The sequence below is a fragment of the Cannabis sativa genome, chromosome 7 (genome assembly GCF_029168945.1).
Source record: "Cannabis sativa cultivar Pink pepper isolate KNU-18-1 chromosome 7, ASM2916894v1, whole genome shotgun sequence".
Taxonomy (NCBI): Eukaryota; Viridiplantae; Streptophyta; class Magnoliopsida; order Rosales; family Cannabaceae; genus Cannabis; species Cannabis sativa.
Window position 1 is genome coordinate 24,467,580 of NC_083607.1, and position 15,404 is coordinate 24,482,983.

Here is a 15,404-nt window from a genome sequence, read left to right on the forward strand (position 1 = left end):
ATGTCTTTTTGTTATGTCCCTTTTGTCCACACTTGCCACACTTGTTTTGTTTCTTTGTTTCCCAAGCTGCTGCCATTCTTCTTTTCCTCGGCCTTCCAGACTTGATTCTTTCTTTTGGAGGCAACACTATGATGTCTTCAAAAAATTCTGGTAGTTCCCATTCTCTAACGTTTCCAACTGGGTATACTGTTTCTTCATATGTTTGCAGCCATGCTTTTGATGTGTAGTATTGTGCACAGTAGTTGTATGTGTTTATGTTCAAGTCCTTCATGACAGCGACTGCATGGTTACATGGCATTTCATCTTTTTGAAATCTATTGCATGTGCACGTCTTCTCCTTCAAGTTTACTATTCTTGTTCTGTCTTCATCTATCACCTCAAATAGGTTTTGGTTTGCTGGTTTCACCTGCATGTTTTAAACCAACTTTAAAACAACCAAAAAACTATGCAAAAACAACTGTTTTCATTTTACTTTATGCGAACAATAATCTCAACTTACTGTTAGTCGCAATGACTGTACATAGTTCCCTATGAGTTTTTTCTCAGATGATGGTGTTAGCCTTGTTGTGCATTTTTGTGCCTCCTTTCTATCATTGTATGTCCACTCTTGCATTTGTGCCCTCAAGCACTCCATTAATGTTGTGACTGGTGTTTCCCTTGCTGCTAAATTTGCTGAGTTCAGTGCGTCAACTATGTTTGATGTCATGGTAGAGTACCTATAATTTGGACAGTTTCTATCATAGTTCTTTTTTTTAAAAAAAACTCAAACGCAACGCAAAAACAATGCAAATACAACGCTTAAAATATCTGAATATGTAATTGATGTTATCCTTTTTATTTGTTTTCACCTGTTGTTTTCTGAATGATACCTTGACCATTTTTCATGGCCAATTTTTTCCAGGTACGGTCTTATGCGCTTATCCAAGTTGTCTAGCTCCCTCATATGGAATTCAAACTCCATTTCTGTGTAAGCTTTTGCAGCTGCGAAGAATGGAGCTCTGAAATGCTTTGCATTTTTTTTGAATTTTGTTTTGAGGTTCGACAAGAGGTGGAAGATGCAGTAGCCATGTGTTATTTTAGGGAACACTCTCCTAGTTGCTTTGATGATGCTTTCATGTCTGTCTGATATTAGGCATTGATATTCTCGAACCCCGAATGCTTCTTTTATTTTTTTTAAGAACCACTCCCATGATTTATCGTTCTCAGAATCAACTATGCAGTATGCAAGTGGAAAAATTTTCGATTCTGCATCTTGTGTGTTGGCAGTGAGCAACGTGCCTCCATACGCGGCCTTTAGGAATGTACCATCCACAACGATGATTGGTTTGCAGTTTGGCCAACCTTTTATAGCAGCATTCAATGCAACAAATGCATATTTGAAACTGTCATCATCTTCTTTCTCTATGTCAATTAATGTTCCTGAATTTTAATCAAACAGTGTTTTTCAAACAACTGTTACGCAACTAAATAACAATGCAAAAACAACGTTTTTATTTTTACAACTATTTTCGAACTAAAATATTTTATTTTTTTTTACCTGGATTTGTTTTCTGTAGCATGTACAGGTATCTTGGCAAGAGATTGTACGACTCTTTAGCATTTCCATGTAGCTGGGTTTGTGCTCGCTCTTTACTACGCCATGCTTTCATGCAATTCATCTTTATTCCGTATTTGTCTTTCATTTCTGTCTTTATGTCTGCTGGGCTGCACTTTGTTTTCAGGTTCAAGAATTTTGGTTTTACAAAATCTGCTATCAACTTTGATGTAGCTTGTCGTTGATCTCCACATCTTATTGTAACTGCACATGTGTGTTCTTCTTGGTAGCTCATTATTATGAATGTTTCTGTGTTTCTATTTTTTGTAGCCTTTAAACTCCATTTGCAGTTTGTGTCCAAACACACTATGCTGTATTCTTTTGTGCAAGATTTCACTACTTTGTATTGAAATGTCTTCTTGATTGCAAAGTAGCATAGTGTACTTATCAATGTTTCTTTGTCCTTGTAAATTTGCCCCTTTTCTATTGTTTCATGTCGTTTGTCATTGATGATAATCATTTCTGTGTTGTCCACTTCCTCTTCTTCTTCCTGGTTGTTTTCAAGTTGCTGTACCATTTCTGCAGCCACAAGCTTTGCATAGTCGGTGAAGTCGAAATCTTCATCTACTGCTGTAGTTTTTTCTCTGTTGTTTTCTGGTTGTTGTATGGTTGATTCTGATGACACTGTCCCTGTTTCTAGGAAAAATGTATCATCTTCAGCAGATCTAATCGTCTGCGCAGATAGTTGTTGCTTGGAAGTTGTTGCCGTGTTGTTTCCAGGTTGCTGCAAATCTTCCTGTGCTGCGTTGTTGTCATACGATTCCATGATCATATTGTTCCACACCATTGTTTGGTTAGGTGGTGCCGTGTTGCTGGTTTTGTTCACACACAATGGGTACCTTGTGAAATCAACCTCCTTTGTTAATAGCTTTATGTAGAACAACAGACTTTTGTCATCCTTGATTTGTAGTGGTTGGCCTCCTTCCTTCAGTTGATATTTCAGTTGTAGCTGTGTTGATTCAGGGTTGCATTGGAGTTCTTCCATCATTATTCTCATTAGTTCCTCAAAAGTGCACTTGGTGGAAATTAATTCTCCACTTGATTCATACTCAACATAGTTTTTGTGGTCATCCCAATGCCCATTGCTCTGCACCAATATTTGTAATGGTTCCGTATCCTGAAATAATGTAAATTATTTACTTCGTTCAGTTTTTGTAGTTGCAAACAACTATTTTAATCTGTCAAAACAACTAATAAACAACTCTTTCCAACAATAACTTCTGCAACTAACACTTTCATCTGGATGACTATTTAAATCTGTTAAATCAACTATCAAACAACTATTTTAAAAGCAATCAGTAATTAATAACAATAGATTCATCTTTTCTAGTTTGCAGATCCCAAACAACTATTATTCCACTTGAAAACAACTTGTAAACAACTATTTTCAGAATAAAACACTGTAGCAACTATTTATATCCGTTAATGTTTATTTTCATGCAAACCGTTGTTGTTTTTTTTTTTTTTTCAGCTTCACCAATATTTTATTATTATTTCAATTTAATCCAGTTTTCATCAATTAATAACAAATTTCTATTAATCTACACTAAAGGATTTGAGTACGTTCATGAAAAAATTGGTTTACCTTCAATTCTCTTTCTGATTCAATCATGGGTGAGTTTCTTTGATTTCCAGATCTCCTTCTATTCGGTTCTTCACCTCTGATCGCGATTTCTTTTTTCAATGATTGTTGTTTTTGAGTTTTTTTTGTACATCAATGGAGGTTGGCTATTTTTTTTTTCCTTTCCGTTTTTGTATTTGGATTTTCGGGATTCAACTTGTCTTCCTATAAGATCTATATTTTTTTAGATTTTGATTTTGCTGGTTTTGGAAGAAAAATGGTTGAGAATGGGTTGTTGGGGTTGGACGGCTAGGTCACGAAGAAGGATCGGCTGGTGGGTTGAGAATGGAGGTTTCCGTTTTCTCTGCCGGTATTTTTGTAATTACCAACTTTTTAGTTTTCACTTTTGTTTATTTCCTTTTTTGGGGTCATAAATGTAAATTTCATCTATTTTTGGTTTATTATAGAAAAAATCTCAAAACAAAAAAAGAAAGAAGAGTTGTGAAATAACATAGAGTAATAAAAGACTAAATCAAAATAGAAATCTACAAAAATAATTGATAAAATTAAATAAAGCTCACCATATAATTATAGACGGAAAGAGTTGTGAGAATATAGTACCCCAAAATAGAAATCTATTAAAAAAAATTAAATAAAACTCACCATATAATTATAAACAGAAAAAATAATACCAAAACTTTTAAAATAGTAGGCAACAAATTTATAAAAAACCATATATATTAATATTTTCTTAAAATATTGATAATGAATAGAAATCAATTTAAACCTCCTCATGTGACTAAACACATTCTCATAATAATCTATAAGTATTGCTCTAGTTGAATCTAAAAGAATTGGACATGAATTAATCTTCTCGTGGTGGCTCTTGCATATTGTGATATATCAAAACTTGCAAAACATAAAAATAACATAAAAAAGCATCCAAAATAAAGTAAATGGGAATGAGTTCACTTAAAATATAATCAATAATAGCAACAATGAAAAAGTTGTATTGGTGAGTAAAGATGTGAATTGCTAAATGGAAGAGTTGGCCCCAATTCCTTGATCCTCGCATATGGTGAATAGATCACTCAAGTTGAAGAAAAAAAACCCTTATTTAAAAAAAATCAAAAAAATTCTAATTTGTACGGTATATATATAATATTATATGTTTAATAAATTCTTTTTTTTTATTATTAATATAATGATATAAATAATTAAATATCTTCTAATTAATTATTAATATTTTATAAACATAATAAAAATAGGAGAGAATACATAGAATTAATTAGAATTAATTAATAAATTTTATAATAAAAAAATAAAAAATGAGAAAATTAAGGAGAGAATTGATAAAAGTATTTGGAATAATTTTAGAGTGACATATCACCGCCTCATACTTCTCATTTATATAGATATATAGATATATATATATATAAATTTTGCACTCAAAACTACCTTCCCAAACAAAGACTCAAATACCTTTTTCTATTTACTATATGTTAGTGTTATCCCTGTTTATGGATGAATTGTATGTGGTAATTATAGAAGAGTGCCACGTCGAATTGAATATTGTTATCTTATATCTTCCACTTATCAGGGTTACAGAAGGTGCTGTAATACCCAGAAGCTCTCCCTGCCAGCAAAGGCGAAAAGGACTCCGAAATTCTCATCAAACCTATTGCTACTGGAAGTGAACGAAAGTCGCACATGCTCCGAGATGGTAGCAAATTAGTTGGTCCAGGAAGACCTTAGCCAGATCTTTTTAGAACTCCATAATGCCTAATCTGGAGCTAAACCCAACAGTTGCATATCTTCTAATACCAAATCAGATCTTGTCCCCCGCATCAGACCTTGGTAGTGCACGTACATGCTCTTTAGCTCATTTTTGCCAACAGTTTGTTTATACACCAATTTTGCAAGGTGAAACCTTTGGAACATGTGTCGTTAGTCCTACAAATTGGGATGCCACAGTTGTGTATCTCACGATTAGGAGGTTTCCTAGCCACCAACAGCCAGATCACCAAGTTATAATCACTAGCTAGAGAAACATGCTAAGTACGAAACCCTAAGTGGGTAAAGGAAATGCCCTTACCCGCATGTATGCCTATAAATACTCCATAAACTTGTGGACTAGGGATTATTAACGCCCAAACAACGTAAAAATTATTTTGTCTATTATTTATTGTTTTGCATTTTCCTTAAGCTCTAAATAATCAGTTTTCCAAAATCTCGATAATATTTTGGTGCTTTCATTGAGAGTTGAGGAAATTTTACTGGTTGTTGCATCACTTCGATCATGGTGAATACCCAAAAGAATACAAGCAACAAAACTCTATTGGACACTGTTTTGAAGGAAGCAGATTCCCTTGCCTCCGGCCCCAGACGGGCGGTGTTAGAGAAGAAGGCATGACCCACGTCAAGAACTGAGGGGAAGATGCCGAGAACCTGTTCAACGGCCTCAACGATGACCAGAACCTTGAAGGTGGGGATAAAGAAGGTGATGGTGATGACTACGTAAAAGACACGTACTACAAGGATGGTCATTACTGTGACCACAACCCATACTTGTTGCGAGTGACCAAAGATTTAGAAGCTACTCAGACGGAGTTAGCAGAACAGAGGAAGCTCACCACAAAAATGAAAAGAATGATAGAACGCCTTCAAAACAAGTTTGACAACTTGGAGGAGTCTGACAATGAGCCTTCAGTGGAAGTAATGGGCGAGGAATGTTCCCACAAATAAACAGAAGTTGAAACCTCGGATCCTCGCTAGGATAAAGGTAAAAGCAAGGTGGGTGAGCCCCCACAAAAATCCACTCCTAAACCTTCTCGAAAAGATATGAATCTAGTTGGCCAACCCTAAAGGATGCAAAAGGCCACCTATGCTTTCGAGCCCAGAGGCCCTTTTGATCCTAGAGGCAAAACTGTGCAACGAGGACAAAGTGTAAAGATACCTAAGCTTAAAAGGCAAAGGAACCACCTTAGTGATTCAGTCAATTAGGACAGAAGGACAACTGTGGGACATTTTGAGGAACTGGTCCACTACCGACCTTCGATGGCGATTAGATGCCAAGTACGAGAAGTACAAAAGTAAGCAAGGCTATGTGGGGGTGACCTCAGAAACCACTTGAGTAATAAGATGATGGGTTGTGATCTCCCAAGAGTGACACAAAGCGATTGGAGGAGTAGATAGCTGCTCTGACCAAGTTGGTCAAGAAACAGAGTAGAGCTCTCTCGAATTCGAAAGATGAAGATCTGAAACCTTGTGTGAGGAGGATCGCAGTGATCCCACTTTCGAAAAACTTCAAAATGCACCACATTGAGTTGTATGAGGGAAGAATTGATCTGCGAGCGCATTTAGCGAAGTATTACAAGATGATGCAAGTTGCCCGGGTTAGTGACGATGCCAAATGCTTATGTTTTTCCTTGACCTTGATTAAGTCCGCAAAAGATTGATGGAAACGATTAGCTTCAGGATCAATGGATGTTGGAAAGATTTATAGTCGACTTTCTACAAATAGTTCATTGCTACACGTGACAAGGATATGGAAGTTGGCTCTCTTACCAACGTCAAATAGCAACATAATGAAAGTTAGAAGGCTTTTATTCAAAGGATGATGGAGGTGGCCACTGTTGGATTTTGTGCCTTAAATAAAATCCATTTCAATATAATCAGATTTACTAATTAATAAAGATCATAAATCATTCTCTGTTGCATGGTTCACATGATTTATTTCATGATTATGTTTAATGTATAAATTCTATTAAGTACAGAATATATATAAATATATATATTTGTTCATGATTATATTGTCGTCAGCACAGTAAAATATAATCATGATTATATGTTCAAAAGTTTAATTCCCATGATTTGTCAGTTCACTAGATTTAGACTGACATGATAATCGACGATAAGGTATACTTACACCTTGGATAAGTGTTATGTCTTTTACAGGGCTTTGGCAAAGTTTACCAGTATCGGATGTATGGAGTATACATTAAAAGGGACAGATATTTATCTTGGATAAGATATCAGAAACTTACCATTATATCTTTCTAAGTCAATATCAATGGTTGATCTTAGGTCAATGGATCTTAATTCTGAAATGGTTAGGTTCAACTTAGTTGTATTATTTATGTTCTTAGAGGTGTTCGTGGAAGCTAACTAATAGTTCTGGCAGATATTTACATCTTGGGAACATGGTAGTTCAATTTAGTGGTTGCGCTAAACATAGATATGGAATCTATAGCTTCTACAAGTATTTAGAAGTGAAACGATGATTTCCTTTGAGCTTGGTTGAATAGAGATAAATGATTGAGGCCTCATTTTAGTAATTATATTAGTTTACTGAAGTATCATTTATAGGTAGATAAGTGTTTTAAGAATAAAATACATTGAAGGGCAGAACGGTAAATTTGTCCCTTTTCAGTGTAGATCATCTATAGAGGATCTTTGACTATTAGGATTGTAACAATGGATAATCATAACGTATCTATATCGTGATACATATAAAGCGTTCTATATAATGGAGAGTGCTATTCAGTTCCAAATCTATAGTGGCGCAAGGTGGAATTAATAAATTAAAGAATTTACTTAGTAAATTCTAGATCTACTTATTGAAATCTCAGTTATATAGGCCCATGGTCTTTTCACTAATTTAGATAATACTGCTTGCAGACTCAGGTAATTGATTTTAATTAATCAATTATAATTCTAATATTAGACTATATCTTATTTATGAATTTTCACTAAGCAATGGCTTAATTGTGAAGAAAAGAGATTTTATATTAATTAAAAGACTTTGCATGGTCTAATTAATAAATAATATAAATGGAACTTTTATTTGATAATTAATTATAATTATTAAATAAATAATTTTTGCATTTATAGGATTGAATTAAAAAATATTGTGTTATTGAAAGAAGAATACGTGGTTGAAATAAAGTGGCAAAATTGTAACTAGAGAATGGTCCACTTCATAGCCGGCCATTAAGTGAATTTTTGCCTAATATTTTATTCTTTTTTAATCCATATAATTCAACCCTAAGCCCTAGTTGAAACACCATAAAAGGAACATGCTGCACTCATCTCATCCAACACTTTCAACTTGCCAAAATCTAGTTCCTAACTCTGTCAGACAACTAGTAGATGAAAGACACCTTCTATAGTGATTTCAAGTCTCCTTCATTGTTCTTCATATTCGAACCCTATAGTTATAGAGTGTCATGCCCACACATAGCAAGTCAAGTACTCAATCATAGTGAGTAAGACGGTGGTAAGCAAACCCGACGGAGAAAAAGAGATCTAGGCTCAGATCTTGATAATACTCTACGACAGAAAGGAACAAGGGTTAGAGATCTTGATAATACTCAGTCATAGTGTCATACTTCAGCTTGACAAAGTAAATCTGGACCCTTACCTGTCAAGGCCATAAGAAGACAGCCAAGACAATCATATGTCCGTTATAGATGGCTTTAAAGCTAAATAATAGTAGTGTTCAAAAATAGAGGGCCTATAGGCCAAAGCAAGAACATGAAAACTTTGAGGTCGGATATGAAATCGGTTCGCATGCATGAGGTCAAGGCCCTGCTAGAACCACATAGCCTGAAAAGAACTTGACAGATCTCTTATAGGGGCCACATACTTGGCTACGGCTAAGGCACAGTTCCTTACAGTATTAAGTTGAACATTCGACTATAATAGACTCACCATTAAGCTTCATACAAAGTTTCTAAGGAAACCACATATGAGGCTAAGGTTGTATATGCCTACAAAGCCAAATTCTTACCAAAGTCACAAGAGGATAGAAAATTGGCTACCCAATTGGAACTAAGGCCCATGCCGACCAAGGTACTCAAGGTCCCATGACTCAGCCAAGAACTGGCCAGGGCCACCAAACCCAGGCATTAACAAGCTAGCTTTATAGGGTAAAACCCTAAAGCTGGCCAACTCCCATAATTAAGCCTTAGGGCCGGCCAGGTCTCAAGCAAGACCTCCTAGGCCAACCAAGGTATGTTTTGAATCCTTATGTGTGTTTTTCTTTCAAAACTCGAATATGAGCCTCGTATTCTTTATGACTCAAAGAGTCAAGAAGCATAGCCAAAGCCAAAATCGAATATTTTTAATCAAAAAGTCACACATTATACATTCTAAATCTGTCATGAGGATCAATATACCAAAGAGATTGCAAACTAACACGAGAATTAAAAGTTTCCAAAAGCTTTAAAAGATTAAAATTTGTTAATGGCAGGTACAAAGAAGAGATATCCAAGAAGAGAAGATGAGATAGATATATATATATATATATATATATAGAGAGAGAGAGAGAGAGAGAGAGAGAAGATAAAAGATCCAAAAGCATGCCATGCAAAAAGCCAACACTTGGCTAGACAAGGCTGCTCAACAGAGACTACTACAAACAAGACGAGAGCTAGAAAGTCCCTATCTGACCAGATGTTCGAACAGGGACTTGGGGGCTAAATGTTATCCCAAAATTTGTCCACCTGATGTGGCATGTCCACGTAAGCCAAAGAAAGAGTACACGTGGAGTACAGCCCTGCCAGTAGCAGAATAGGGCCTATATGCAAGATATAGCAAAACTGCCAAGCAGCAACTGAATGGAGTGAAACAAGTCCTCAAGAAGTTGTACCAACATCCCTGGCTTGTGAAGAGAAGCCTATCGGTCAACCAGAGTGATCCTATAAGCTGGCCAAGATCTGGCTGGCCGGCCAAGAAGTGACTTCTAGACCAAGGGAGCTTCCGTTCGACCAAGGGAACCTGACCTCTACCAGGAAATAGTGTACAAAGTTGTCCTCAACTTGCAAAAAGCTGGCCTCCACAACCAAAGGTTGGCCTCCTCTTGGTAGAGCTATAGTGACTTGCCAGGTGCTACATGCCTTGACTTGCCAAATCTTGCAGGCCTTGACCTGTCAGATCCCGCAGGCCTTGGGCGGCCAGGATTAACTTGGCAGGACTCTATATACAACCCAAAATGTGGACAGCAAGTCATGGGCTGCAAATTCGGCCCTAAAAGCCCAACACAATGGCTGAATAATATTTAGATTCAAGGGCACTTTAGTCTTTTGTAATTATCTAACAACCTATGCAAATATCTAGGGATTTAAACTATAATATAGGGTTTATGCCTCCTATATAAAGGCCTTAACACTAGCCTAGAAACCTAAGTCATTTAGCCTCCAAATTGCTCTAAGTCCGAAAGCCCTACTCTCTCTCTCTCTCTCTCTCTCTCTCTCTCTCTCTCTCTCTCTGTGTGTGTGTGTGTGTGTGTGTGTGTGTGTCTTGCTCACGCCCAATAGGACTCTGTTTCCTCTCTTCATCTCTCTCACACGCCTCTAAGGCAATCTCACTCTCTCATTAGAGATCTGCCTACTGATTCATATTTTGTATCCTTATAGATAGCTATATCAGATCCCACCTATAGCGATCTGAATAGTATTATCTCTAGGTATCAATACAACCAAAAGGGGAATACGTTATTACCCGCTATCACAAGGGGGCCGAACCTCTATAATAAATCTCTGTGTTTATTATTTTTTATTCTTATTTGTGTAACACGTGGCAATCATCAGATCTATACAACTCTGCTGTCAGTTGATCACTTTTTAAGGTCAATAGTCTTTATGTATTGTGTTCTTTTCTGTTGTAAGTTGTAATGAGTTGAGGGTAAATATGTCATCTAGTACATACCGAAGGATTTTGCTTCCGAAGTTTAGGTTACATAAGGGATCTGATATTAACAACCACAAAATTTTTTAGAATTTCAGATGCTGAAATGTTGACAGTTTCAATTAAAGGAATATAACAACTTGTTGAATCCGATAATTAGCTTCGAAGCAAAAATCTCAAGTTGTAAAAAAAAATTATTCAACAGCAACTTCATATTTTTGGGATAAATTAATGTTATGATGACATTACTTGTACTTAGGTTTAAAGGATCGATCTCATCTTAAAATTTAGTCAATGAGCTTGCAAGTTTGTTTGTCATGAAGAATGACTGAATTATTTACTATTCTATTTACATGTAATTTTCAGCAAAATTTGAGGTAATAAAAATAGGTATCTTCAACCGTGTATATATTTATACATCTACATTTCCCTTAAAATTATGCTCCTACATCTTTAATGAGATTTATACACACCTAAAATTCTAAAATAATGAATCTAAACAGTTGTGATTTCAACTGTAGCAGGGGAAGATGTGTCAGGATGGTCTAAACCCTCATTAGATGTGTTCACAAAATCCCAGCTTGAAGAATTATCTACCATCAGATTAGGCATGTCATGATTAGAAACATTAGTAGTAGTAGTAGTAGTAGTAGTAGTAGTAGTAGGGGAAACTCTTCCTGGACTATATATGTGCTGCCCGTTATAGAAATATTTTGCCAATCCAAAAGCGTTTGTTTTTATACTTTGACAACCACCATTTGCTTGCTGATGGAGCCGGTAGTTCCGCTGGAGGCGAACCAAGGATATGAGTAAGCAAATGGTGGAAGTGACTCCAGATGTTAGGTAGATACCCCAAAAGCTTTTAAGGCTTAATCGTTCAGTTTCTATAGATGTTGATGAGCACTCATCTGGTGTAAGACATTCTTTCTCTAGTGCTGTTATTTTTCCATCTTCTGATAGTTTTAGAATGGCATTTGAAAAATCTTTGGTTAGTGGAGACCCCTTCTGGAATACCTGAAATGTGTCCCAACACATGTTAATAATTTGAAAATAGCACAGCACAACCACTACTTGCATTCACGTATACATTTCTAATAATGTTATACTATGTTATCTTAGTACTTACAAAGCCTAATCCTCCAAATCTGTACGTGATAGAGGAGGTGGTGTATTTTTTGCAGTTCTTGTTGATAAAAACTTTCTGGTACGGGAGTTCAAGAAAGGCAGCAGCTATTAATTTTTTATCAAACCACTCTGAGTAATCATCTTCCTCTGGAACATTTTTTATGTTATCTGGAGTGAATTGAAGCACATTTTCCAGGTAATTTCTTACAAATGAATCACCATAACAACCAACCTTCTGGTTGGTTTTTTTTAGCCACTCAATATTTATATCTTGTTCAAGATTTTTCACAGTCAGAATTGATGAAAGACTTGCCGTATAACTTGCAGTTAGGATGAAAACCACAAAAAACCACGTCATGACAGCAACTCTGGTAATGTTGCTATGAACTCTTTCCCCTGAAACAATGTGAGAAACATCTCTATTTAGAAGCAATTAAAACAAGAAATTTCTAGAATGCTTTTCTTTACTTTTGAACATTGCTATGAGGCACCAAGGTGCTTTCAAATTAATTATTTATATATATATATATATATATATATTTAACACTACATTTCTACATGTGATGATGAAAGGGTGAGATATGAGCTGAGTTAGAGTGAATAACTTACTTTGAGCAAAGAATAGAGAGGAGAAAGTGAACCAAAAGGCAATGCCAATCTGATCTTTTACCGAGCCAGTAAACTCAGGGTTTGTTGGATGCTCCAGGAACCATACTATAAGCATGGTGTAAACCAAGATGACAATGGTCATCACCCACATTTCCCAAGTGAAAGGCTTCATGAACATCCATGTCGATTGTTTGGACTTAATTGGAATTATCATCGAAAGACCTGATTCGACAAATGGTTGAGTAAATTCTACCTTTTGTGTTCGCTCATATAGAATGGTCATGTCACCCACCACAGCATCAAAGGTCTTTCATTAAAATTGATCCCACATGAACAATCAAACAATCTCCATAAGAACAGGTGAATGTAACAGTAGAAAAAATAAGATAAAACTTGACATGTTCTGCTATCCTTTGTAAATTGACATTTCTATTTTCTAGCTAAAAGCTAACACCCCAAAAACAATGCCAAAGGTTAGCCTTAAAAGTGTTTTCAATGTGCAGGCTATAGAAGAGAAGCTTTAAGGTAATGAAATTCAATTGTCAAAGTTCAAACATTCTTTTTTAAGGAAAATTTGAACAAAGTTACTTGTTATCTACACAAAGTTCTTTAACAGTATAAAATAAATAGAAAATTATTTAACCTAAAATAAAGAAGTGAGCACATGATTTTCTTTTATATATTGTGTGTGAAGATAATCTTAGAAGGACTTTTAATATGTGAGCTTACCTTGTTATATACAGCCTCAATGAGTTCGTCGTATGAACCTGTGAAGGCTATAAATTTATATTGCAGGTCATAATTCAAATGTTGCAATGCCATTCTGAAAATTCGTATACAGAAACCATCATAACCTTCATTTGTGTTCTTCTTGGATTGATTAATTGTCACAAACTTTTTAAATTGGGTATCACCAGGAACTCCAATCTTCAATCGTTTTTTAATAGTAGGTATTGACCAGCCTTTTGGAATTCTTTCTGTTAAGTTACCAGGCCAAACTACAGAACCATATATGCCTTGGGAGCCTTGACGAACATCAGTTGTTCTGTTTTCCATTTTATCTTTTTCTGTGAAAAAGCAGTTTGAGAACCAATAGTTTGGCCTCCAACAGTCAAGTTCTTGATATATTCCATTTGGCTGAGATATTTCTTGGCCTTCATTATCAACCACATTTACAATCCTTAATGTTCGATCAGACAATAGCTTGTTTTCATCAAAACTTACAGTCCCACTTAAACCTTCAAAACTAGAAGATAATATGTTTTCCTTTAACAATTTTGGACTAGTATCAGTAGCTACTCTCTCTAAGGCTTGTGTAATAGCTCTAATGCTGTCATATGCTCTTAAAGCATAAATTCCCGGGTTCAAATTGTTACTTTCATTTGGGTTTTCTTGATGGAATGTCCTCTGGAATTGCTTCTGAAAAGCTTTATAAGAAGAAGTATCTTTGGAGTAGTATGTCTTGATCCCTAGAGTTCCTTTCATGGAGGAAATGACAGATTTGTCAGCATAGTCCAACAGACTAGTAACACTCTCAGTCATCAACCAAGCCGACTCTTTCTCTAAAAGTCCTATCTTCTTAGCTTCTCTAAACAAATGAGTAACCATAGGCAAAGAAGATCGAAGAATGATAAAAGTTCGAGATTGTACACTCAAAAGCTTCAACAGCTCATCTAAGACAACCTCTTTAGGATTAGAGAGAGTTGAATAAGGTGGAAGAACTAAACGGTATTCGATCTCAGAACCAACATTCTGAAGAGCCTCACTTAGAAGAGCCAAGGATCCCAAATCACTGCCATATTCATTATCTTCATAAATCACAACTACCTTTCCCCAATGACAAGAACAGACAATATCTGCAATGCACTTAATCTCAGCAGAAGCATCATTAGCCATTGATATCAAATAAGGCCATGGAAGCTGCATCAATGAAGGTGTTATGCTTGGTGCCACTAATGAAATAACTGAAACTTGAGTTTGGTTTCCTACTTCCCCTATTATAACAGCTTCTTCCCATCTTTCCATTCCAACAATCACTTCTAATTTCTTTTCTTCAATCATATTCTTAGCTGAAACGAAATTGGAGAAAGCTATTAGCCATGACTTAAACAGATTATCAATGTTTAAAGGTAAAAAAAAGTTTCTTGAAGAACTTACCAGAAGAAGCTGCTTTGAGGGGTTCTTTTATTGAGTCCTGAAAATAAAGTAACAGCTTGTGGTTCTTGTTCTTTGAATTATGGTTGAAGTTTAGAGCTGCAATTTCCATGGCAGCTTTTTGCTCTTTCCCAATTCGAGAATTAAGATCAATAATAACTCCAACGTTAGTGATATTTTCTTCATTAGTACCTTCAGCTTGAGCTCCATAATAAGTTGTAATAAGAAGAAAGACAAGTAGTACGTGAAACATGGAACGAAGAGTTGGAACTTTGGTAAGGGAAACAAAGGAATAAGTCATCTTTTAGCTTTAATAATATTCTAAAACTAGAATTTCATTCACTACTTTATGGTTCATGGGAAAAAATTTATGCCTTCGTATAATAAATATTTATATATATGTGTATGTATACTTGAGCCTTATTGCTTGTTAGAAAAGGTTGTAAATTGATTCCCTCAAAATAAAAAAAATAGAAAAAAAAAAAACAAAAGACGTGAATTTGATACCTTTGACTTGACTTGGTCTCAATGTTGTACAAAGGGAGTAGAGGAAGATAGATAACTGGACAACTATGAAATTAAAAAACAAAAACAGTTTTTTCTTAGAATGCTTAAACGTTATTTTCTTGAAACTTTGGGGGAAAATATCTATAGCTTTAGCGGCTCCAAATT

At 35.5% G+C, this 15,404-nt stretch overlaps 1 protein-coding gene across 1 annotated transcript; it reads right to left on the bottom strand.

The window, feature by feature from the left end:
• Positions 1-11,215: 11,215 nt before the first annotated feature.
• Positions 11,216-15,143, bottom strand: LOC115696983 (glutamate receptor 2.7). Its single transcript, XM_030623879.2, has 5 exons — positions 14,736-15,143; positions 13,308-14,647; positions 12,579-12,885; positions 11,971-12,365; positions 11,216-11,858 (listed from the first exon to the last, which is right to left on the bottom strand). The coding sequence occupies exons 1-5, from the start codon at positions 15,031-15,033 to the stop codon at positions 11,340-11,342; spliced, it is 2,859 nt and encodes a 952-aa protein (XP_030479739.1). The 5' UTR covers positions 15,034-15,143; the 3' UTR covers positions 11,216-11,339.
• Positions 15,144-15,404: the final 261 nt, after the last annotated feature.

Bases quoted from the DNA above. Each gene is read 5' to 3' on its own strand.
- LOC115696983 (XM_030623879.2), bottom strand. From the start codon at position 15,033: ATGACTTATTCCTTTGTTTCCCTTACCAAAGTTCCAACTCTTCGTTCC. The intron at 14,648-14,735 runs GTAAGTTCTTCA...ATTTCGTTTCAG, and splicing joins CCTCAAAGCAGCTTCTTCTG to CTAAGAATATGATTGAAGAA. The intron at 12,886-13,307 runs GTAAGCTCACAT...TTTTAATGAAAG, and splicing joins TTGAGGCTGTATATAACAAG to ACCTTTGATGCTGTGGTGGG.